The 24,456-nt window shown below is 48.5% G+C and overlaps 10 protein-coding genes across 10 annotated transcripts; 3 read left to right on the top strand and 7 right to left on the bottom strand.

Annotated features, from left to right (window-relative positions):
* Nucleotides 1–287: 287 nt before the first annotated feature.
* On the bottom strand, nt 288–2,147 carry TRUGW13939_01938 (uncharacterized protein; the record flags this gene model as incomplete). Its single annotated transcript, XM_035485135.1, has 3 exons — nt 288–1,369; nt 1,428–1,963; nt 2,032–2,147. 3 exons carry the CDS (start codon nt 2,145–2,147, stop codon nt 288–290), a joined length of 1,734 nt encoding a protein of 577 aa, XP_035341028.1.
* Nucleotides 2,148–2,776: 629 nt separating this feature from the next.
* On the top strand, nt 2,777–5,291 carry TRUGW13939_01937 (uncharacterized protein; the record flags this gene model as incomplete). The annotated part of the gene is made up of 3 exons (XM_035485134.1): nt 2,777–2,851; nt 2,911–3,968; nt 4,031–5,291. The coding sequence occupies 3 exons, from the start codon at nt 2,777–2,779 to the stop codon at nt 5,289–5,291; spliced, it is 2,394 nt and encodes a 797-aa protein (XP_035341027.1).
* An 882-nt stretch (nt 5,292–6,173) lies between these two features.
* On the bottom strand, nt 6,174–6,617 carry TRUGW13939_01936 (uncharacterized protein; the record flags this gene model as incomplete). The annotated part of the gene is made up of 3 exons (XM_035485133.1): nt 6,174–6,238; nt 6,343–6,407; nt 6,487–6,617. The coding sequence occupies 3 exons, from the start codon at nt 6,615–6,617 to the stop codon at nt 6,174–6,176; spliced, it is 261 nt and encodes an 86-aa protein (XP_035341026.1).
* A 1,255-nt stretch (nt 6,618–7,872) lies between these two features.
* Nucleotides 7,873–8,907, bottom strand: TRUGW13939_01935 (uncharacterized protein; the record flags this gene model as incomplete). The annotated part of the gene is made up of 3 exons (XM_035485132.1): nt 7,873–8,103; nt 8,161–8,691; nt 8,749–8,907. 3 exons carry the CDS (start codon nt 8,905–8,907, stop codon nt 7,873–7,875), a joined length of 921 nt encoding a protein of 306 aa, XP_035341025.1.
* A 577-nt stretch (nt 8,908–9,484) lies between these two features.
* Nucleotides 9,485–9,946, bottom strand: TRUGW13939_01934 (uncharacterized protein; the record flags this gene model as incomplete). Its single annotated transcript, XM_035485131.1, has 1 exon — nt 9,485–9,946. The coding sequence occupies one exon, from the start codon at nt 9,944–9,946 to the stop codon at nt 9,485–9,487; it is 462 nt and encodes a 153-aa protein (XP_035341024.1).
* Nucleotides 9,947–10,524: 578 nt separating this feature from the next.
* On the bottom strand, nt 10,525–10,989 carry TRUGW13939_01933 (uncharacterized protein; the record flags this gene model as incomplete). Its single annotated transcript, XM_035485130.1, has 3 exons — nt 10,525–10,573; nt 10,683–10,807; nt 10,942–10,989. 3 exons carry the CDS (start codon nt 10,987–10,989, stop codon nt 10,525–10,527), a joined length of 222 nt encoding a protein of 73 aa, XP_035341023.1.
* Nucleotides 10,990–11,510: 521 nt separating this feature from the next.
* Nucleotides 11,511–12,707, top strand: TRUGW13939_01932 (uncharacterized protein; the record flags this gene model as incomplete). The annotated part of the gene is made up of 3 exons (XM_035485129.1): nt 11,511–11,680; nt 11,741–12,308; nt 12,366–12,707. The coding sequence occupies 3 exons, from the start codon at nt 11,511–11,513 to the stop codon at nt 12,705–12,707; spliced, it is 1,080 nt and encodes a 359-aa protein (XP_035341022.1).
* Nucleotides 12,708–12,992: 285 nt separating this feature from the next.
* TRUGW13939_01931 (uncharacterized protein) lies at nt 12,993–13,786 on the bottom strand (the record flags this gene model as incomplete). The annotated part of the gene is made up of 4 exons (XM_035485128.1): nt 12,993–13,335; nt 13,392–13,480; nt 13,539–13,698; nt 13,752–13,786. The coding sequence occupies 4 exons, from the start codon at nt 13,784–13,786 to the stop codon at nt 12,993–12,995; spliced, it is 627 nt and encodes a 208-aa protein (XP_035341021.1).
* A 307-nt stretch (nt 13,787–14,093) lies between these two features.
* On the top strand, nt 14,094–15,657 carry TRUGW13939_01930 (uncharacterized protein; the record flags this gene model as incomplete). The annotated part of the gene is made up of 2 exons (XM_035485127.1): nt 14,094–14,742; nt 14,795–15,657. The coding sequence occupies 2 exons, from the start codon at nt 14,094–14,096 to the stop codon at nt 15,655–15,657; spliced, it is 1,512 nt and encodes a 503-aa protein (XP_035341020.1).
* Nucleotides 15,658–15,897: 240 nt separating this feature from the next.
* On the bottom strand, nt 15,898–21,374 carry TRUGW13939_01929 (uncharacterized protein; the record flags this gene model as incomplete). The annotated part of the gene is made up of 9 exons (XM_035485126.1): nt 15,898–16,987; nt 17,203–17,390; nt 17,447–17,510; nt 17,574–17,694; nt 17,765–17,925; nt 18,041–18,207; nt 18,804–18,913; nt 19,476–21,154; nt 21,226–21,374. 9 exons carry the CDS (start codon nt 21,372–21,374, stop codon nt 15,898–15,900), a joined length of 3,729 nt encoding a protein of 1,242 aa, XP_035341019.1.
* Nucleotides 21,375–24,456: the final 3,082 nt, after the last annotated feature.

The raw sequence follows: 24,456 nt of genomic DNA, 5'->3' as shown, positions 1-24,456 counted from the left end.
GGGGCATAGGCCTCATTTAGAGCAAATCTTCCAAGATACCAAAACCCACCAGTTGCCAGTCAGCAGACACGCTCCATTCCTACCCAATTGAGAAGTATTTAACCGATCCCACTGTAGACTGACCTACCTGCTTTATACATGAGTAATATTAGCTCTTCAAATGTTAGGTATATAAAACTCTTGACATTTAACAGCTCACTAATTAGCCAGCATGATTAACGACTAGCCACTGCACATTTAGTGAATAATACACAGACCTTTATAGGCTTGATACTGCAGAAGTCACCCTACTTCAAACCTACCACTAGAATTGATACGGCCAGTCCTGCAAGGTCGGTAGTCTTCAAGGACTCCCCAACACCCTTCCAACCCGTTTCACCCCAGAGCGTGCTTGCCATCGACTTCACTGATCTCTTCTCAGGCAAACCAACACTGACTGCTCCAGGGATACTTCCATAATTCAGGTTGATAATGCTAATCAACATCTGATCTCCCATCACCCATGCCGCAGCATCCACCCTCTCTCCACCAGTCACCGTCAACTGTTGCACAATTGGTGTACCAACTAAGAAACTCGCCACACGTTCACTCGTCAGAACAGCCGCCAGCGCATCAGTTGCACCAAGAATATCCGCTGATGTCGGGAAATCCCACATGACAATCCCCTTTGCAGCGTGGTTAATACTGAGCATAGTCATGACAACTTCCTCATCTGCAGTTGGGTAGCGCGTCCAAAACGTCTCGTTGCCAAAGGCCTGTGGCGCACCCCAGTGGGTTTTGGGCCATCCGATGATCTCGTCGAAATGCGCAAAGTTGTCGAGTCGGTCGGAGAGATCTTCGAAACGACCATTGCAGTCGTCACATCCGCAGCACCCGTACGTCGTGTTGCAAGGTGTGTCGTAGACGGTGGACCAGCTAGTGTTGGCTGAGATCGGATAGACATCTGACAAGATGATGTCGGCGCCAGAGGCGTAATCCTCGTAATAGAAATCGTAGCAGTTCAGTGCCAACGACACAGGATGATACAGGTCGAGTGAGCGGATGGTATCGTATGCGATTCCGGTTGAGTTGATTGGGTTACTTTTCCCATCGGGCTCGTCACCGGTATACCAAAGCAGAATGGATGGGTGTGAGCGTAGGCGGGTGACTTGGTCGATCATCGTGGTCAGATTTGTATAGTCCCAGCGCACGTCATATTGGAAGTATAACCCGAGCTCATCGGCACGTTGCAGATAGGGCTCAAATTCGTCCCAAGGGAACGGGGTATCACCAAGGTCACCAGTCGGGACGATATGGATGACATTATATCCTCGAGAAGCAAATTCATCCAACGTGGATACATTTGCATACCAGTAGAGAGACCATTGGACTAGAGAAATCATCAGTTGTCTTTCTCTTTGCTGTTTTCAACAATTCGCCTCACTAACCGTAATATGTATATGGGAAAATCGGCGTCCATTCAGTCTCCTCGCCTTTGACAACAGCCAACCCACCATAGAGATGATCAAGTCTTGTGGAACTTCCGCCATCTGTGCGTTGCGGAAGTCTATACAACTCTGTTGTCGCAACAAATGTTGTTTTCTTATTTCCATGGCCCAAAGTCGCGATGAGGGTGATGTTATAAGGAGTCAGACGGGGTGGGAACTGTTCCAGACTAATATCGATCTCATTATCGCGTGTGTCCAACGATATTTGCTGCTCTTTTTTCCCCAGGAAAATCGGCTTTCCATCCGAAGTGACTTTGATGGATAAATATGACCGATGTACTAGCGAATCGACACTTGATTTAGTAGACGGCAATTTTTCACCAGTAAGATACGATACGGCTGCATCTACCAAGAGGCTTCCATCATAGTCGCTACCAAGATAAATACTCATCCGCGGTTTAACTTTGAGATCCAGCAGCGGTGTTGAGGACTGCGAGGGTTCTTCAAACCACCCGCCTGGGTTGAAAGATTCATTGCTTTAAACCCGCAGAGGGTTAGTACAGGCTCAGCTACCAAATAGGTATCTTCTTCAGCTCTATCTTACCTAGCACGATATGCCTTCCCACACCAGATGTCTACTCCAGCCGGATTGTTAAAGGTCAGGGCTAGTGGAAGGCTGGCCAAGGCAGCAACTGCCGAGAAGAACGATTTCGCCAACATTGAATTAGCACAGCATTCACTATCTTCAACCTTGCATGACCAAAGTATGAGAAATCGGGTATTTCCGTCCTATTTAATTACAGTTCTCACGGTGCAACATCCCTGCCCATATCATCTACTTCATCACGGTTAATTCTTGCCGGCGTTCCCCCACAATTGTTTACCAACACCTTCCATTTGAAGTCTCAGTGGCATCAAGTCAAAAGCGACACGATGTAACCATTACTAAGTTTAATCAGGCCTAAATAGGTTAATAAAGCTTAAGAGACTTGATACACCCCAGGTCCAATGAATCAAGCTTCAATCAAGACAGGACCCACGAAATGCGTGGCTAAACGGCCCACTGTGCACGCTTTATCCCCTTTGCGGCAAAATCGGGTGAAGCTCCGATGCTCTGTCGATGCGTGACGTCCCTATCTGCCCCGTTTATACGCTATCATAACAGAGATTGGCGTCTAATTGACCGAGTCAAGAGGAGCATTGTTGATGCTACTGTGCCATTTCATGGCGGGGTTTGTTGATAGGAAAGATTTCAATACTTACGGTGAGAGATTGATGTGAAGAATATTGGGAATGATAAGAAGTCGCTCGGCGCTTATTTCAAGGATTCATTGGGTTTCAAGCGCAAAATGAAGGCTGAAACATCCTATGTGCTGGCCTTGGCGATTGCATTGTCGCCAACGGCCACTGCTAAAGGTTTTAAGGTGAGAGCTCATGCTAACTATATTTAATGTCAACGTATATAATTAACACAAGTTGAAAGCAATCGACCCCCATTTTATTGGAGCCCTACTTCAATAACAAAGCATTCGGTGCTCAGCCCGGCGTTGCAGCGTTTGATGCTTTAAATGAATCGTACCCAGACCCTGCCATCATCGGGATCACTGATGGAACATACACATCCACCAAAACCGGTGTTGTCTATGAGTTTCCAGGCCTCCAGCCAGATCCATCAAAGCCAGACAATGTGATCTGCTCAGGCCAGGAGATTACTCTATCCAAGTCACACAAGAACTCAAAATACTTCTCCGCATCTATGCTGGTATCTTCCGATGTTGAACTGACGACTGTATCCGGAAATGTGACATACACATATACGGATGGCTCGATACTGGTGTCTGAGTTGCGCAGTTTGCCATGGTGGGCATTTCTCACCATCAACCGAGGAGAGATTATTTTCCCATATCGATTCACTAGTAACGACACAAACTGGAATACCACACATATTTTCGAGTATACTGCGGCATTGGACCCGAGCAAAGACCTCCATTCTATTACACTTCCGGACACTACTAATGCCACCACGGGTAGACTGCATGTCTTTTCCTTGTCTCTTTGGGAAGCATCTGAAGCCAGATCGTCTGCTCAAGTCCAGTTCGTACGACCAACTCAGAAATGGACTGAAAAAGGGAATCAGGTGGTCGAACTGACTGTCAACAACGCTGGTTTAGAATGCATAGCAGGCCACGGAATAGAGGTCTCTCTAGCCATGCCCGGAGTTAAAACAATAGAGCCAGGTCATATTAAACGGCTGTGCCCTGGGGACCAGAAACGCGTAGATATTGGTGTCAAGGGCGCCGCGAACGGATCTGCAGATGTTCTACTTAGTTATGACCTCTTCTTCAGTGACAAACAGCGTGTTGCGAATGTCTCCATCTCTGGGTTGACTGAATGGACTTCCGATCCGTCTAGTCTTACCCAGCATGAAAGCCCTCAGTGGTATGACGATGCCAAGTTTGGCATTTTCATCCATTGGAGCGCATTCTCGGTTCCAGGATGGGGTAACTCTACCCCCTACGAGAGTTACGCAGAGTGGTTTTGGTCAGTCCATATCTTTTCATGAAATCAATAACAATAACAATAATAATACTAACTACAATTAGGTGGTACTCAACCCATCGGCCAGCAGATAAATCGGACTTTTATGATTATCGTCTTCGCACTTTTGGCCCAAACTGGAACTATGATGATTCATTCCAAAATTTCACAGCTGCCAAATGGGATCCCAAGGAATGGGTTGATCTTATCTATGCCTCCGGAGCCAAGTACTTTGTTCTTACAACCAAACACCACGACGGGTTTGCTCTGTTCAACACATCGCACACAACGGACCGCAATGCCTTGCTTTACGGGCCTCAGCGTGATCTTCTCAAGGATCTCTTCGACGCAGCGGAAACATACCAGCCAAGCCTCCGACGTGGTACCTATTTCTCTCTACCCGAATGGTTCAATCCAGATTTCGCCCCTTATGGTTTCGCCCAGCTCCCCGGAAACGCCTCGACCAGCTGGCCCGGTATCATTGCCCGAAACCCGTATACGGGTCTTGACGAGCCGTATACAGGCCACCTCCCCGTCGATGATTTCATCGCCGATCTGATGGTCCCGCAAATGGAGATTCTCGCGTATGACTACTCAACTGATATCATGTGGTGCGACTGTGGCGCTGCCAATGGGACAGCTCCCTTCGCTGCATCCTGGTGGAATAACGCTCGGTCTCAGAACCGCCAGGTCACAATCAATTCTCGATGTGGTCTTGCCGAAGCCGCCGATTTCGATACACCGGAATACCAAACTTTTTCCTCTGCCCAGCTCCGCAAGTGGGAGTCGAATGAGGGTATGGATCCGTATAGCTACGGATACAATCGAGCTACAGCTGACAGTGCATACATGAATGCCACCACAATCATTCAGGACCTCGTAGACATGGTAAGCAAAAACGGAAACTTCCTCCTCGACATTGGGCCCCGTGCAGACGGCACCATCGTCGAGACGGAGGCGCAGAATCTGCGTGAAGCTGGAGAATGGATTCATGCGCACGGCGAAGCAATTTTTAATACAACTTATTGGTTCATCATGTCGGAGAATCTTGCCGATGGGAACAATGCCAGGTTCACACAGACTGCCGACGCGTTTTATATTCTCTTTTTAGATAAACCAGCTCAGGAGGTTTATCTTGATTCCCCATTACCATTGTTATGGGGGGATGTGGTTAGCGTTGTTGGAACGGGGTCACATTCCTCGGAAATTAAATGGGTGAAGGAGTATAAGAAGGGATCCGGCAATGGGTTTACATTTTTCATTCCAGACGGTGCTTGGGAGGAGGAAAAGTACTGCTGGGTTTTGAAAATTTCTTATAACGCTTAAAGTCAGCAAGTCTGTGTATATATTGCCTTGCTTAATAATTGATGCCTTAACACATCTTTGCGAGCCTTTCGATAATGCACCAATGGAGATCAATTGATTAATATATGTAATGCCAGTCTCAGTTGCCGTAAATGCTCAACAAGTCGAAATAAAAAAAAAAAAGACAAGCTAACCTAGTTATCATTCACGAGATTTCCTTTCTTCTCTTTCCTTCATTTCGGGACCCAATGTAGATAAATCACTAATCTACGCAAAATCAAAATGCACCGGATAGTCAATTTTTTCCTAGCAAAAAAAGTGCCGCTTTTCATAATTTGACAGCAAAAAAAAAACGATTATTGTTAGGCACGCTTGCCGTTGATCTCGATCAGTTTGACTTGGCTGTATCTGGGTTAGTATATACTAACTAGTATTACACTTCAAATGATAAATGAAAATAAACCGGGGAAACGAGGATTAAAACCAACAAGTCGGTGAAACATTCACGCTAGAAAAAAAAATGGGACCATGACGAAATTTTTCGTTTTTGATATAGGGGGAAAAAACACTGACGGAAGGAGAACACTTACAAGATGAGGTCCGATTTAGGCGGAATCACGCCGGGGAATCCCCTGTAAGAAAAAAAGTTAAAACCCCATGTCTCTGAACCGTTTTCATCCGGCATATTGGTTCGGATTCGGTGATATTGAGGAGGGGAGGGGGCCATGCATGCATCGGAAGAGTGCGGGGAATCTAGTACGTACCTGTCGCCATAGGCATAGCTCCTGCACCAAACATTAGTGTTATTTTCATAATACTAGAGAAAAAAAGCCATTTCTAGCCAATCAAAAGACAACGGAAATCTGTTGTATAAACAACTGCTGAGAGAATTGAATAATAAACTTACGAATCAATGGTCAAAATGGCCTCTTCTCCGAGCGTCATGGACAAGACACCCTCATCCCAGCCTGATTTGGTCAGACTAAATTAGCCATAAAGCCCGGCTGCCACAGCCCGTTGGAAGTCCATCGTGGCGAAGTAATAATAATAATGGGAAAGGGATATAACGAACCCTTGATAACCCGACCTTTACCGATCGGAGTCGCCAATGGACCACGGCCCTTGGAGGAATCGAATCTGTTGGTTGGCAAGGCTAGTCAGGTTTTTTCTCCCTTCCTTCTGGCTTGCACATTTTTTTTTGAATATTCTTGCGTACTGTGTCCCCTTTTCGTGGTCGGCAGACTGGGGGTCTCTGAGCCAACCGGTGTAGTCGATCTTGACGCTGGCACCGATGGCGGGCATGTCCACGCCGTTTCCTTGTGAGAGGATAGTCTTTTCCCAGCTCATGTTGGGTGGTAGTATGATATAAGTTCTTATGAGATAAAACAAAAGTAGACGTCGAGTCGACGTGTGGAGTAGAAATAGGAAAAAAAGGTTCAAACCCGGGGATGGGTGGGGGGAACTTAAAGAGGTTGACCAGACAGATAGACAAAGATTCTTTTGACTTTTGACTGGCCGACACCGGAACTCTGTATATTTATACTAATTTGATACATGTATACTATTTTTTGGTTTCGTTCCGGTATGTAGCTGCCTTCCACACGAAGGGAGGGAGCAATCAACTCCGATCCAAGTTTGCGTTATCAAATAAAGCCTATGACCATTGACCCCGAAGGGAAATTTCTTAAAAAAACAAAAACGAAAAAAAACCCCGCGGAGTACAGCTATCCTAGTCTTCGGACTGGGCCATGGACTGATCGATCAACGTAGGCTAATAAAAACGCCGTCGTGCACGCCAAGCAAAAGCTGGATGCATTATTTGATGCTGTGCTGTGTCTGTCTTTTTTAGCGCTGGCGTGTAAAGTTACTAGTTATACCGATAGCCAGACCAAGCCATCGAACCTCATTCGCATATGATGTCGCCAGCGAAGCAGAAGAAAACATCACAAAACAGTCAGCAGGGTGGATCCGGTCTTTTTCCATATTTATCGTGTCGCACACGCCGTATTGCATCTTTTGCCCAGTTGACTGGGATTGTTGACCGAAAGAATAAGTTGCTACTTGATTGGGTATATGCTCACTGCGATGGAGCATGTCGTGCTTTCTCTCCCTCTCCCCACCACCCTTATTAGTACAGTACATTTAATCTTCGTTTCCCCAGTTCTATTACTTTTCTACTGCAACTCCAAAAAAAAGGCTCATCCCGCCTGACCCCGCGCTTGAACAAACGGGCCAGGCCGAGGCGGGGGAAGCTCTAATTTTTTTCCACCTTTTTTTCCATTTTTTTTTTTGCTATCTGCATACACCAGCCACTATCGTATATTCGAACACGAGATGGGGCAGCTTATTTTTTTTTTATCTAGTCCGTATCGTGATTGTCCAGTGTCCACTCGGCATCTGCTTATTGCTTTTCAATAAGCAGAAAGTCAGCTGGTTAGCTTATCTCTACCTGTCTTGGACGACGTATCGGGGCTATCTTTCTGCCCTAGTAGTATGACACGTCATATGTATAGTTCATTGTTTAACAGTTGATAAGAATGACAAGACCAAAAAACCTCTCCGCATTATCTTTGCGCATCTCAACAGTAAGTAACTACTAGTCTTAAAGCCAGAATGTAGCCTGCTTAATCTCTTGCACTGATACGGACCGGATCGTCGTTTCCGGGAACCGACTGTCTGGGACATCCTCTCCTTTGGATACATCCAAGTAGTGTAGCGTCGTGATACCCGTGCGATCGACAAACTCTAGCACTTGACGGTAGCCGTATCCTACCTGATCAACACCGTGACTGTCGTCGGACATGCAGAAGTGTCCACCCATTGATAAGAATTCCTAGATCGATAATCATCAACACTGAAACGCCTTTCTTCTTCTATTTTTTGAACCAACCTTGCAGATTTCCCCTTTGGGATACGGTTCGCTCATCCCCTTTCTCAACGCAGCCGAGTTGAGCTCTAGAATGCCCCCATAGCTAGCTACGAATTGAAGATTGCGTCGAATCTTCTCCCACACCGCGGGATACTGAGTAAACGTGGCATTTGGATCTGCGCTCTTCAGACGGATAAGATCGAAATGGCCGACGACCAGCGGCTTCAGCTTCTGCAGCATATCGAGCTGGCTATCAAAGTAGTCCTCGAACAAGCGCTCGTCTGTGCCACCGGAAACTTCTCGCGCCTGGTTGTACATGGCCGTGTCGTAGTCGATTGGAATGGTGTGTACATGGTGTACTGACCCAACAAAGAACTCAAACGGCAAGCGCGATCTCGAGGCTTCGATGAGCTGCAGGGATTCGGGCCGGATCCAGTCAATCTCAAATCCAATCACGAGTTTAATCTGGGATGCGTATTTTTCGCGTAACCGGATTGCTTCTGCAAAGAAAGATGCTTCGTTTTTGACATGCCATTCTTCCGTATCGGAGATCTGCACTAGTAAGCTTATGGTGTCACACATCAAGGTATTGGTCGAGGCAAGGGTTACCTCTTCAGGATAAAAATCTTCTTTTCCACGGGGCATGTGCTCTGTGAGACAAAAGACTTGCATCTTCTGTGCAATGGCCGTCTGAATGACGTCCTCGAGTGAGTTCTTTGCATGGCCGGGGCAGAACTGGCCCGAATGGCTGTGATGAGAGAAAGGCATTCGGTTACTTCTAGCGAGTGTATTAGCATATGATATGATATGAATGATTGATATTCATCCTGTAGACAATATGTATATATCGCCTGGCAAGGACCGACGAAGAATCATCGGAGATTGCGGGAAAAAAGCTCATGTGGGGTTCTAGTAGACTATCGTACCTGATTTTCAGCTCCTATCAAATGTCGTAAAGCGCAATCGTTGGTGAATCCAAGAGGTGCGATATAATTCGTCCCAGTTAAGAATACGTAAATACTGTTCGTTGTTCTCGTGAAGACCTAAATTGATGGAAAATGCCCGCAAACATCGATGTCCGTAGGGAAAGGGTGGACCCGCCACCGTCGCCAATCGCGTCGGGACTCGCAAACACGAGGTTTTGTGTGTTGACATGCGATGATCGTGCGGAACTGGCCTTTTTTTATGCATGTTTTGCTGGTGTTTTTTCCCCCTTCATGATCCTGGTGGCCGTTGTAGACGTGTTCATGTATGAAAGCCCGATGCACAAGGAAGAAGATCCTGAGCACCATGCAGTCTGATGTACTTCGTACACAAACGTATAAACTGAAATCGTGGTAATCAATTAGTTGTCCCCAGCTGCAAGCACCGTAGCCACCACATAGTCCCCATCATGCGAGATGGACAACTTCCCAATGCGACTTTCAGCGCCCAAAAAGACCACCTCTGGCCTCCCACTACCAGCTGCTGTCGACGGCGCTGCTCTGATCAAAACATCCTTCCATCCAATAGATGCAGCACCGCCAGGCGCAGCCTTGCGCGCAGCCTCTTTTGCGGCAAACCGTCCAGCCAGCCAGCGCGCCATGTCGGACGTTACCACTGGAGGCAGCGGCGGCCCATCGCCTGCGCTGCTGAACCGGGCGTGGAAATCTTGCTGCTCCTGGGGGCATAGGATGCGGCGTGTGAATTTGTCGAGGTAGTTTTCCTGGCTTCTTGCGCCGCGATGGCGGAGTAAACGGAGGATGCGTGGGAGATGGACCACGTCGGTTCCGATGTTGAGAGCGAATGGAAATGGTAACGGGGGCATAATGGCTGAATTTGAATGTTAAAGATTCAGCAGGACGGGTCAATGGAAGATGGTTGTCTATGTATGGCAAGAAGAGCAGATGTAATGGGATGGTTGTAAGAGTTGAGATAAACAGAGCGGACAGCATCAACTCTACGCGGGACCAATCATACGCAACCATGCCTGTAACAGGTGAACCGTGACACCTCGGATTAGAAAAGAATTACAACTAGCTAATGATCACGCTTAATAGAAGAATTGCTAGTTATTCTGGTCTTGAAAATATGGCAGATTCCCCTTTGTACTTCTACGGGTTCGATTTAATCGTCTACAGCTTCGAAAAGTTCCCAATAAACTGTGTTATCACAATAATCTCTCTATATGTACAATGCGTTTCAACAGAAACCTCAAAGTAAATGTGTGCTGTTGAGCAACGTCATGCGTCACCACAGCAACTCTTTATACTGGGAAGGGGGTGCCATATCAATGTTGTTGTTTCCATCCCACACAATTCCCAAAAGCTCCTTGCCCTTTTCTCGGTGCGATAACCTCATAATAGTAACAATTCGATTGGCGGTCTCTGTCGTAACGGGGCGCATTTAGTGCTTGGCCTTGCTGTCGCCGCCTTCGACGCTCTTGATGAAGTCCCTAAGAGTGAAGATAATCGTGTTAGCTCTGGTCCAATTGGTTGAAGGATGATGCCGAGATTCGCAGCCCAACTCCGAATCCGTCATGTAAAAACAAAAGTATCACGTACTGGATGAACTTTTCTTCGTCCTTGGAAGCAGCGTTGACCGGAGGACCTTGCTGGGCCTTCTTGTCACCACCGCTGAGGGCGAGGAAGGCACCGGCAAAGGTAGAGCCGAGGACACCCATGGTGAGCTAGAAAATCCAAAAGCAAACAAGTCAGAGACGGTTCATCGATATTGTTTGGTCATAGCAATTGACGCCATGTTGCTGCAGCACAAAGGGATGTTTTTTTTGCAGACAAGTAGTCTTCCGGGATCCAAACGTACCACGTGGGAGCCAATCTTGCGGCCAGCGATATTGTAGTAGGCAACCATTGTGGCGAATTGAGTGATTCCGAAGCGAGTCAGATGGGCAGCAGGACAGAGGGAGAGGGCGCTGTTGGAAATAGCTATTATTTAGTAGTCAAGTGAACTCGTCGCGGCCAAGTCGGACTTGCCTGAGCAGGATGTGCTCTTGGCGCGCTAGCCCTGTTGGGCGAACAACGGCAGCACGTGACCACGACCCGAGATCTCCCGCATGAGGTCATCGCCATCACAACACGGAGCTCTCGCTTGGACGCGATGGAGAAGGGCCCGAAAGGGAGAGAAGGTGCTTCAGATATAACTTTTCCAGCAGTATTTTCATATCTTCTATCTTAAGCCTCTTTGACGCCTTTTTCCCCGCTCAATGTAGCTGTGACTCGGCCGTGGCAGCTGTTCCCGATATACAATTAGCCGTTACATCGGATGCCCGCCTGCCGCCCAGTCCTATTAATCCCTACCTTTTAATTAACACCGCCGACCCGGACAAACACTGGAATATCACTGCAACATACCCATTTTCGCGTTTCGTCGCCATGTTCTGGGGCAAAGACAAGAAAGACGAACCAGATGGGGTTCCTCGCGCACGCGAGGAGCCTCGCCCCGAGTCGCTGAGTGAACAGGTGCCTCGCCGGAAGCTGTCGCGTAACCTGCAGCAGCTCGTCGATCGCGAAGACGACTACTACGAGGAGCTATATACCCCATAGTATGTATCTTTGGTCTACACTTCCATATCTATCTAAAAGACTAACGTATGATTCAATAGCGCCGTTGACACCACAGAGACTCCGTACCGTTACGCCGCCTATGCTAATCGAGTCCGAACAATACTGCTCTCCGCCCATCGGTACATTGCATACACATCTGACGTTGGTGAATCCTTCCGGCCAGTCGCCCATCCCTATCTCGTCCGCAGCGCCTATGCCATTTCCTGGTCGTATATCCTTGGCGACGTTGCCCATGAGGGTTACAAGGCCTACTTGCGCAACCGACGCGTGCTCATCCCGCCAGGTGAAGCGTACAAAGATGCTACGGACTTGAAAGCAAATCAGGTTGTGCTTGGAATGGCCACAGGAAATGTTGCAGGCCCGCTGTCCTTTGAGCCTTCTCAGTCAGAAGGTGGCGACCCAAAATCCGATCCTTTAGTGCCATGGGCTTCTACTCGGATTCCCTTGGTCGATGATTACCGCATGGTGATGGCGAAGCGCGCTGTCTTTCAGAGCCTTGCTAGCATGGGATTGCCGGCTTTTACTATCCACTCTGTTGTGCGGTACTCGGGGCGCGCCCTGAAAAACTCTCAAAGCATACTTCTCCGCACTTGGGCTCCAATCGGCGTAAGTTAGACTTTTTTTTTAAAGAAAAGAAAGAAAAAAACTGATATATTGTTATAGCTTGGTCTTGGCGTTGTACCGCTACTACCTTATCTCTTTGACGAACCCGTTGAACACGTCGTCGACTGGTCTTTCCACAACCTGTGTCGTGCTATTGGAGGCGAGCAAGCAATCCAGTCACCTCCACGACCAAAGGACTTACCAGCAGAAAACGCAACTCCACTCAGCTCCCTGCGTAAACTACAGGGCCAAAAAGAGCGCCATGAAGCAGAGACCGGCCACGTTCACGGCCAGACTCCTTCATGGGAAGCATACAAGGAAGAAAAGCAGCAACGACGAGAACAGCGCAAAAATGAGGGCGCGAGTTGGTTTGGCTTTGGCAGTAAGAAGAAAGAGGATTAAATCTCGTGACAAGAGGCTTCATCTCCAATCTTTTATTTCTATCCCTTCTCATGAATATCATCTATGTATATCATCCGGCGTCAAGCGTGCTTTATAATCTAGCTTTAATATTCTCAATCATATCATTCAAAGACATTTTACAACCAGCTAGTAAGCCTGGGGTAATTCTCTTTTCATCATTGATAATACAATTCAATAATAAGCGCCAGCCAAATAAATACAGAGAAACGCCACCCTGACCTTACAATTGAAAATGCACTTTTATCTTTGGACGTTCACCAGACCTTATCCACCAGACTTCCGGCTTCTGCGCTCGTTGGCCCTCATTTTCCTATCATTCCGCTTAATGCGGTCTTTGCGTTCGCGGCGACCAGCAGTGCGAACATTCTCGCCCTCTGCCTCGTTCTTCCAATTTTTATCCGGAACCTCCACCAGCCAGTCATTCTCGCCAGACTTGTTGGCGCCCTTGTAGCCCCATTTCGGGATCCATTCACCAGATGCATCGTCGTAAACGAGGTTCTTGCGTCGCTCCTTTTCGGCCAGGTGGGCACCGGGTTTGCTGCTGTACTTGCCGATTCCTTTCTTCCTGGCGAACAAGTCCCATTTGGTAGGTTCCTTTGGTTTGGGCCTTTGAACGGTTAGTTGCTGAATTCAGAGATTTATAAAGAGATGGGAGACACGAACAGTGGCTTGAATCGAGGCAGCAGAGTGTGATGAGGAGGAAGAGAGAGAAGGACTCCTGCTTTGGCGTCTGAAGTAATTTGACATGTTGTCTGGCTCGGTTAGTTTTATTGACTCTTTTTTTTCTCTCTCTTTTCTGTCTGCACGCACGAGAAGTTGATTGATGAGCACTTGAGCACCGTCCCGCGCCACCGCTTTCAGCGCATCGTTGGTATTCTCCGACTGTGATATCACGAGTGGATTGGGATCTTGGACCATCAGGTGGCCAAGGTCGAAGGTGTACGGGTTTTCCTTTGCGACGGTGATGGGGCTGGAATAGGACGTTAGCAATCAATCACACAAAATATAGAAATGATGGCATACAGTTTTTCGCGCTTTGTCTCAGCGGTGTCGGCCATTTTCCGTCTGGGGCAGCGTGGGCTGTTGTATGAATGTTGCGATGATGTTTCTCGGTTCTCTTTTTTTTTCTTCTGGTGATAAGTCGTTATCGGGGACGGGTTTTGCAGAGCCGCTTTAAGGCACCATTTTGGAGCTGGCTAAAAATGGCGACCCGCTTTTCCCCCTTTTGGACATGGCGACAGGAATCTTTTAGCCCAAAGACCTGTCCGCCGTCAACTCTTGCTCAGTCGTCTCTTCGCCCACACCAGCCCATCACCATCCATTGAACCCATCCGCGCTGGGCTGGCCGGCGCTTCCAGCAAAAAGATGGTTTCTCAACTCTGCTCGGGCTGCCTTTCGGGGTTTCGCCAGGCGCCCCGAGCTCTGCTGTTGCAGCGCGTGCCCTTTACGACGCCATTATCATCATTATCATCGTCGTTCCACACCTCGGCCACGAGATTCGCCAATCCATTGCAGAGGAAATCGCGAATGGACAGCGGTCCCAAATTCCGTGAATCCAAATCCCTCAAGATGAAAAAGGGCAAAAAACAGGTTGATCGGGGTCGTCCGCCTCCCGTCGGAGAACGCAAGGCGCTGCGGAAACGTATTGTGTTGAGCAACACCAATGCGTTGGAAGTTGCAGGCATGCAGGAATTTTCAGAGGATATCAGTGTTGATTCTCGCCTAAGGGGTGCTGTTGTTGGACTGCCCGTGTCCGTTGTAGCCCAGTTGAGGGCTGTGCACGCATTCAAGCCTACGCAGAATTGGTTCTTGTTTCGTCGGCCGGCCGTTGTTATAAGACGGGAAACACTGGAGATGGGCAAGCTTTTCGAGAGTATTACGCAGGGCGAAGATAAGGGAAAGTTGGTGAAGAAGCTCATCATTGGCCCTAAAGGGTGTGGGAAAAGTGTTCATTTATTGCAAGCAATGGCCACGGCATTCTTGAAGAAATGGGTTGTCATTGCTGTCCCTGAGGGTGAGTCAAACTGAATATATATATATAGGGCATGCTTCTAACAATCGTCTAGCCCAGGACTTTGTGATTGCAAACTCTTCATACGCGCCTCTTGCCGGTTCGAACCCGACGCAATATGTCCAGGATCAGTTGACGTCTGCACTGCTGCTGCGCACTGTTGTTGCCAACGAACAAATCCTGGCCAACCTTCACGTCTCCATGGAGCACCCCGAGCTGAAGCACCTCCTCCGGCCGAAAATGACATTAAACGACCTCGCTCGCCTGGGCGTGCAAGATACGGCGCTCTCGTGGCCGGTTTTCCAGGCATTCTGGGCCGAGCTAAACGCAACCACAGGACCCGAAGGATTCCAGGCTCGCCCGCCCGTTTTGGTCAGTGTTGATGGCATTGGCCACTGGATGCAGGAATCCAAGTACCGCAACCGCGACTTTGACCTGATCCACGCACACGACCTTGCTCTGCCAAAGCATTTGATATCGTTGCTGCAGCCTAGCAGCAGCAACCAAAAAGTGCTCCCCAACGGTGGCCTCGTGCTATATGCCACCTCTGCATCCAACAAGCCATCCCTCCCATCCTTTGAAATGGCACTACTACAGCTCACCGCTCGCCAAAACGGTCAGTCCGAATCATCGCCTGAATACCCTCGCCCGGATCCCTACGACGTCGTCGACCAGCGCATTTTGGATCTTTTCAGAAACACAACCAGCCAGCACCAACAACAAAGCGCGCTTGAACTACAGACACTAGGCGGACTGAGTCGCGACGAAGCCCGTGGTTATATGGAGTACTTTGCGCGCAGCGGCATCTTGCAAGAAAAGGTGTCTGAAGACTGGGTTGGGGAGAAGTGGAGTCTGGCTGGAGGAGGTATTGTCGGGGAGATGGAAAAATTGGGGAGTAGATTGAGGACTGCCTTGTAGACTTACTTTCCTTGTAATATTGGTGTATTAGTATGTTATAACTTTTTTTTTTCATAATGCAAATACATATATCAATTGATACTAAAGAGGATATCTTGGACTAATTCAAAGAAGTTCAAAGAAGTAAAATCATTATTATAACATAATTCCCTAGCTTTGAGGGAGGTTACCACCTAGAAATCACACATCTTATTAGCTCGCTCTTCCACCTCTCCAGAAAAAAAAAAAAAAAGGGTATACTCACGAGAAAGCCTCCACATGTAAATACACCTCACCCAGACCAGACTCTTCCTTGAGCAGCCGCGCCTGCTCATTAGCCACAGCCTGTCGCGCATCATGAATCATGGACGCTGGTCCACAGACCACGACGGCAATTTTTTTGTAGTTGTCTGAGCGGCACGCCGACGAAATCACAGATTTGATATTTGGCCGTTGATTGTCGTTGTGGATCTGGATTTTTTTGGCAGAAGAAGAAAGAGGAGGAGAAGTCTCGGTGGAGGAAGAGTCGCTTGGCGATGTACTACTATCCGTGATCTTTTCCGTGTCTGTTTCTTGTACCTCTGTAGTATCCTGCAGTTGTTTTTGTGAAGAGGTCTTGTTATTCTTCCTTGCTGCAGAAGTAATGTGGATCGACGCTGCGACTCTGCAGCAACAACTGGAATCCGGTATCGTCATCATGTCCTCGATTTTGTCTTTGTACCACCGCGCCACACCCACACTCCTCGTCGCATAAACCACCTGCACGGTGGTGGTGATCACCGTCTGGGTATTTTTTCTCTGTTCACTTCGAATAGCATCCTCAACAACGCCCAACGAAAACCCTGCGCCCGAGCCACCGGCAATATACACTATATGATCAAACCTTGCAAGCAACGACGCATTATCAACACCACTATACGGCCCTTCAAGCAACACACGCATCCCCACCTGCGCTTTCCCAGCAACAGCCCTGGCGAGACGCGCCGTAAACGCGGTACTGTTTTTGTTGTTCTTTCTGGCAACAGCTGGTTTCACGAAAAACTTCATTTCAGACGGGTGGCCGCATATCTCTGTCTTGTGGGGGACGGAGGAAATAGTGAATGGGTGCGCGGTTAGACTGTGTGGGTGCATGGTTAGGAACCGTAGAAAAACGTGTTGACCGGGTTTCCAGGATATTGTGGTTGGGATGGTGATTTCGATGAGTTCTTCTTCTTCTTCGTCACTGTTGTCGTCGCCACCGCAGGGAAGGAGGGAAACTTGTGCTGTGTGCAGGCCGTGGAAGAGATAGGTTTTGCTCCAGGCGTAGACGACAGAAAAGAGGTATATTGCGCCAGCGGCGATGAAGTAGTCCCTAAACTTGTCAGAACACACAGCTTTGAAGGAAGAAAAGGGGGAAGGCGAACCAGGAAGTCAATGTAAAATCACAATGAATAAAGAAGAAGAAAATAAACAATATCGACACGGTGATGTGCGTAGACTTAAAAAACTCATAGTACCGGTTTCTACCCATTATCAGTTTTGTTTTTTTTTTGTTTTTTCAAAAAAAAAAGTTATTATTGAACGTACCGAATCCACGGTATCGATAGGAATGTAAGATACGCCTGAGGTATCAGAGTAGCAACTCCGGTCCAGTACACAACCGACGTGTCCCATTGCATAACCATGTCACCTTTCTGGATATGGTAGACGATAAACGGGAACGTGTGTATTAGGGCCAAGACGAACATCGCATAGCTCGCCCAGTGGTGGAAGATCTATATTTGATTGTGAGTCAGACCACAAAAGGCTGTTTGCTAGTGTATGAGCATACCTGAAGCTTCTCATATGGAATTCCAGTCAGCGCTGAAATGAGGTTTGCTTTTGCCGCGAAAGCTCTGTTATTCTTCGTTAACTTTTTGTCTTGTTCTTCTTTTGTCCCAAAGCAAAAAAGTACATACAGTACAAAAGGCAACAGCGCCAGCGCCATCCATCCTGCTCTCGTCGCAATCGGCGGACTATTTCCAAAACTGACAGCGTCGGTATTATGCCAGTAGTACGGTTTCGGGCCGAGTGTCATTGCTGAAATCAGTCAAATTAGCATCAAAACTTGTGTATGTATGCAAGACCAGGGGAAGAAAAAAAGACAAACCAGCGAAAAAAACCACTCCCACAAGAACCAGTAACCCAACACCCAGACTCGCACCTGGAAAAACCCGCAGTCCTCGATATTGTTTCACCGTCGAATACGACAAATACCTCACCAGAGCGCGCACTTTTGTACTGGCCCTGTTATTGTACACCCATGCAGGGCTGTATATCGAAAGACCATGGGCGATAGCAAACACGCCGATGACGGCACACATAAAGTATACTGTTCCCAAAGCATAGACATGATCTGCTTGATACCTGCGGAATATTCATCAACTTTTTTTTTTCCTTTCTTCTTTCTTTTAAGAGAAGGGGGTGGTGTTGTCGCAAATCCTTACCAGTACCGCCAGAACGCGCTTCGGTATTCGCATTGCTGAGGGGTGAGTGTGCAATTATCAGCGCGCGAGGAGTGTAGCATGAGTGGGCTGTCCAGCCAGGGGAGACCTGTAGAGGTCATGGGTGTTTCCATTGAATCCATGTTGACTTTGCATCAAACTAGAATGCGATGGTGTTAAAGAAGAAGGAGGAGGACCGCCTTGGACATTGACAGAAGACAGAAATGACTCCTCACAACATAGGATGAAGAAGAAGAAAAAAAGTCAGTCACCGACCAACAGCCCACATCGCATCGGTCTCGCCCTGATATACATATCTCCGAAAACAGCAGTATACGTACTCCGTACACACCACTGATTTCACGCCAGAGCACAATTGAGCGAATTTCCACCGCGCGCTAAACTCTTTCGGGAAGCCGTGCCCTAAACCGGGCCAGCCAGTCCAATCACCGAAGACGCGGCCATTTATTACATCATTTTGGTGTTGAACTTTAAAAAAAAACTATTTAACGTTTTCGGAAGATTGGGTTTTTGCATGCTTTCTGCACGTTATATTTAGAATATTATTTACCGATCGAGTTTGATTGGTTTTTTGAGTCTGCTGACAGGTGTGGTTCCGGTTAAATATTGGATCTCAAATCATTTCTCGATTCAGTATCATGTTGTCTGCATGCGCGGAACATCGCTCATCAGAGATATACATACCCCTGAGTCGCTGACATCTTGAGACAGGTGATGAGACTCACAAGGTCTGGACTGGGATGCTGGAACTTCAATGTTGTAGTGCAGATCATACTCATAGCAAAAGTGTACATCTAACACACGCCGTCTCACCATTAACTTCAGATCATATCCAAGACATCAATTACTCCAAAAAAAATATAAAAATTAGAATTGCAATAGGTATCATTCCGTCGTATAATCAGCTCAGAAGCTTGTGACAAGCCCCTAGCTTCACGAAAAATAGTCATATGTATGATATCGTACACCGTCATATCCCCTTTGATATACAAAAGATATATCCAACAAGCCGAATACATGCAACACCCAATGTATCGCGCCAAAACACGTAACACACCTCCAACCGAAAACAAAAAAACGCCGAATTAAAGCCAAAAACCTCCCTGGGGATATCGCTGCTTCGTGCAAAAAGGGAATCTCCAAAATCTCCGTTGTGTCAGAATAGCAAATGTTGAAAATATGCGATGATTTTTGTGATGGCTAGCTCCAACCACCCCGCACTGACTATTTAGCGTATGGTTATGTTCGTTTCTCCCCTCGTCATGTACTTTGGGGTCGTATGTAAGAAGACAAATGCTTATGTACCAGAACAGTAAAGTCGAAAAGAAGCGAAAAAGAAAAAAAAAAAAGATTAACAGACGTCCTCGGCAGCAAAATACCGTTTGCTGCGATTGCGAGCCGCCATAAACTTGTAGTCCATCGGCACGTGCGTGTGGTGCACCACATGAGGCCGGTACACGGCATCAACCGGTGCCTGCCAGTCATCCACGCTCAGAGGAAAGTACTCGTAGAGCAAGTCAGCCGTTTCACCCGAGTATGGCATCGAGGTTGGGTATGACGAAGGCGTAGCGTGGTAAGGTTGCTGCATTGGAGCCGAGGTTGTGTGAAGCATAGGTAGAGTTGCCGAAGCTGATCGAGTCGGCCGTGGGCGCGACATGGTCGTCGGGGTCATCTTCTGCATCTTGGAAGGAGGAGCGCCAGCAGAGTCGGGGCTTGACCGCTTGGTTCCAGCCAGAGGAGCGTGGTTGGCGCTGTTTTCACGCGAGGTCGCCGGGCGTTGTTGGTCACCGTGCTTGGCCGGTGGTGTCTTGAAGTCATCTTCGGCCAAAGACAAATTGATTGGTGGCGTTCCTGCCACGTTCGGCCGGTGTTCCGCACCACGAGACACGCTAGGACTCGATTGGGGGTATGCAGGCAGTCCTGGAACAGGAGCAAATGTGGGCGTGACCATGGCACCGGTGGTCACCGCAGCGGGCATCTGAGTCCAATCGGCAAACGTAGGGGATGAAGTGGACGGGGGCTGTGGGATGGCCGCGGGATCAAAGGGGAATATTTGAGACATCTCCGACGGCGAAGTAGTGTTGCCTTTGGCAGCAGCAGCGGCGGCAGCCTTGGCCTGGGCCTCAGCGGCATTGCGAGCAGCAGCTTGTTGGTTCTTTCGGGACGAAGCTGCGCTACCGCTCAAGGGAAGATCCTTGCGAGACTGGAAGTTGCGTGGGCTGCGGCCACGAACAATGACAGGGCCCGAATGGACCTCGCAGATGGGAATCTTTGCACCAGTCGACAGAGTCGCAACGACCTTGAGGCGGACGACGAAATGTTGCTGCAGCTCCTTGCGGCGGCCGTTGTTGGCGGTAGCAATACGGAACTGCAGGCGCTTCCAAGCGATGGGAAACGTGGCGTATTCAGAATCCATGTCTTGACCAGCGGCCATTGTGTCCAACGGAATGGAGGGAGGCTCTTTCTCAGCCTTTTCTTCGGGAGCTGGTGGAGGAGCTGCACCGCTACCATTAGCGGCAGCGGCAGCGGGAGTTTTCCAGGGCACAGAAATGATCTTCACTGGGTTTCCCTCGACGGATTCGGTAGCCGAAACGGTCAGTTCCTGGGCGAGGATAGGTATCCGGTCTCCCTGCTCGGTCATGATGTAGCGCAAGCTGCGGGGAAGGGTGACGGAGCCGGTAATTTGGAACAGATTGCGGCGGTAGCAGGTCAGCTCGGCGACCTGGGGAGGAGGCACCTCGGTGGGAGAATTCGTCCATGGGGACTCGGCGAGAAAGAACATGCCGTGCAGCTGGGCGGACACGTTCAGAGACGTGCGGCGCAGGGAGTAGTCGAGCAGGGTGAAGCCGTACACTGGGAGGGAGAAAGACAGCAGCTTGTGGTTGGTGTCAATGGAATCGGCGTTTTGTTCGGTGGGGACGGACTCGAACGGGGGAGCAAGCATATCGGGGGGAGGAGGAGGAAAGGCTTCGTCGTAGGAGTTGAAGCGGCGCAATTGGGGCATATTGGCCTGGGAAAAGCTCATATCGTCGCCGCTGGAAATTGTTAGCAAATTTTTCTCTTTTGGCTGGCGAGGTCGGGACAAAACAAAGACAAAGAAACACACCTGATAAATGTCTCGGCGTCGAAATTAGAGCGCTGGTCGTGCATATCCATGCCGGGCATCGAGCCCAGATAGTCGGTGCCCTGCATGTTGCCGAGAGGGAGCGGACTGGCCAGATACGGCATGGCCATGGTGTCGAAACCGGGCTCCATGGTGGATAGGCGTGGGAGAGCAGGTTATGGCGGAAGCTCGGTGAAAGAAAGTTCCTGTGGGGAAAAAGCAAGCTGTGGACTTGCACGTTCTCAAGCGGCTAAGCTAGCTGCAGTCGGTTTCCACGTTGACGACGGTAAAATAACAAGTTGAAGGCGCGTGAGAAATCAGCCGAGATTCCGCAGTGCTAGCATGGGCGAGTGTTATATATATATATATATATATATACAGTATAATATATGCGCGGTATAGTAATCTTCCTCAACAACGGTCTCCGAATGACGCCGACAGAACAAAGGAGCGTCAACAACAGTTGGGATGAAGCAGGATCGAAGGAGGGAAGAGGACGAGGAAGAGGAAGAGGAAGAGGAAGAGGAAGAGGAGGAGAGGAGAGGAAAGAGGATGAAAGGTTGAGGTGAGGAAGGAAGGAAGGTAGGTAAGAAAGAAATGGCAGGAGGTCGTCGGGGGGGGGAGGAGGGACAAATAAGAACGGCACGATGGAGGGAGAGGAAGGCGGGAACGGTGTAGGTCAAGTATGTTTCTTATGACCAGTGAATAATGACCACCGACCAGGTCTGTCTCCCTGGTATCCGTAAGTAGCTAAAAGGCCAGGCTAAGCACGGGCTCTCTTTCTTTCTTTCTTTTTTTTTTTTTTTTGCATGTCTCCTAGTATTTTAAGCTGGTGCTCATCATCATGCAGGCTTGTTTGCTGACCCGAAAGGCCCAAATTCCGCAGGTGGGCCCCCAGGCCTTAGGGGGGATAAAAAGAGGGGTGGGTTATTTGAGGGGCTGTTTGGGCCCGGTAATTTACGCGTATTTTTCTTTGCATGCGCGCGCTGGCGGCTGGTAACAATACTAGCACGCTGGCATGTGCCGGACGCAGATAACAGCCTTGGCCCAAACGGGAATGGCCGCGGCGTCCTCCGTCTGCAGCCCAAAGCGGGCTAGCGCCGTGCCGGCCTAGCGCAGGAGATCTCGCGCGCTAGGCCGTTGGCGGCAGGCCGGTGGGGCGGGCTGAGCGCGGCTGCGGCGCCGGATTCGCCAGTCTCCGAACGCGAGCTGTGTGGACCCACCCGGCCAATACCCTTTGTGTCTTGCTGATCCGGAGTCTGGCGGCTGCGCTAACCCTAAACAAGCACTGGCTCCCAAGGACGGCCCATATGTATGTAGCATGTACTGTAGTATGTACTGAGCACCGAGTACGACAACAGTAATACCCATATCCTATATCCTGTCTATTGTGATATCCATATCACAATGACCACTCCGTCAACTGCTTCAATAATATGCTCTCTACTTATACAGCATCTGCACCCCATAAAACAACCCCCAATCCTAGCTGCAGAAGCTGCTTAGGGCTGGGTCCGCCTCTAGCTAAGTCGGGATCGGCACCTGTGTGAATAAGAATAGAAACGGTCATGGTAGGAGTCTAGGACCGTACGAGACCGTCCTCAATAACCATGATAAATAATTTAATACATCTCCGCTCCGGGCGACCGTTGAAACACCTGACCTGATTGCGGCCCTGAAATTATTATCGTACTATTACTATTACTATCTGCTGTTGCTGCTATCTACTGATTCAGTCAGTGGGCCGCTCCCGGCACCTGTCGGCAGTCTATCCACAAATGGAGCAATCTCCCTAGTCTGATGTGTTAGCTGTTAGACAGTAGACTGTTAACAGACAAATGCGAAAATACCGAGCCGCGTTATGCCCTTCCCCCCCCCCATTTTCTATTCTAGCTCTGTCAGAAAATCAATAGCAATGATCATCAACGATCATCAACTAACTACCTTGAGATAAAACACACTCAGCTTGTTCTCAAATTAGCAACACCACAATAATTATTAATTTTTAATTATTAATTAACAGCACCGACAACAACAAGGCTGAACTTTTTTCCTCCTATCTAAACTCGGTTTATTAGTTTAACTTTCAACCCCCCCCCCCTATTAGTTATTCCGTCCATAAAACGCAAAAAAAGGGCTGTCAAAATCCTTCCTTCGCCCATACGTCAGGGGCCTAACGGGCCAATTTCACACGAACTGCCCTGGCTCCTACTAAGTCAAGCTCAGGCGTAAATAGGGAAACTCTGTTGTGCCTTTAAAACGGCTAAACCAAACCGAGCCACTGAACTCCGCTCTCGGTCTTCTTTGCGGTCGATCGGAGGGTTTATACAATACAAGAGGGCATCCTATGTAGATCATGAAGAGACAATCATATTATTATAATTGCAATTACAATAGCAAGACACCGTTTATAATCCGTTATCCATTGTAAATTTGTAGCACATGCAAAACGGAGCATAAAACTAAGCGACATCCGATACCAAGATCAACTCGTCACTAAAAAAGCACAGACTGTGATCCCCCTCTTCCTTCTGTTGATAGCAGGAACATCCTGTCAGTGCCAACTTCTAGGTGTCAGCTGATTTGTGCCTGTAACAAATAAACCATAGTCGATCAACCAAGTTTATCTTGCCTCGCATTACGTTGCGATTGGATCGTCTGTAATCTCTTTCTTTTCGCAGAAAAAAGTATCTGCGGCAAAAGAGCGAAGAGGGGAAAGGGACGTCTGACAGGCAGACAGACAGATGATCAACATTGGGCGAGACTCCCTCCTCTCTCTCTGAGTATTCGATCACCGATCTTCCCCCCCCCCCCTTCCGAGCAACGCCATTCGCTCAGCGTGGTGACCGCCACCTGCACTCTAATCAAAGCCGATCTTCATGAGTTAATCACCCGCCTTTTGTTCTTGTCCAAGCAGAAAGCAGATCTCGCTACACGGAATATACAATCCCGAGAGGTGGCCAGCTGACAACCCGACCACTACACAGGTCAGATCGATCACAAAGTATAATTCAAATTACAGGGTCAAGATACAAAACAGAATAGGCAAAATAAATAAATAAAAATAAATGCACCTGATTATTTGTTCCCAACGTCCGTGCCTGGCGGACTCGTAGACAGACAGATGACTTCATCAGCGATGGATCGGATGACGGAACTTATCAAGTCCACCCCCCCTCTCTCAGGCTAAATGTTTATCATGATCCTCCAGAACAATAATAATACTAATAATCT

Source organism: Talaromyces rugulosus, chromosome I (assembly GCF_013368755.1).
Source record: "Talaromyces rugulosus chromosome I, complete sequence".
Lineage (NCBI taxonomy): Eukaryota > Fungi > Ascomycota > Eurotiomycetes > Eurotiales > Trichocomaceae > Talaromyces > Talaromyces rugulosus.
Note: the sequence above shows the minus strand (reverse complement) of the source record. Positions and strands in the feature narration are given on the sequence as shown.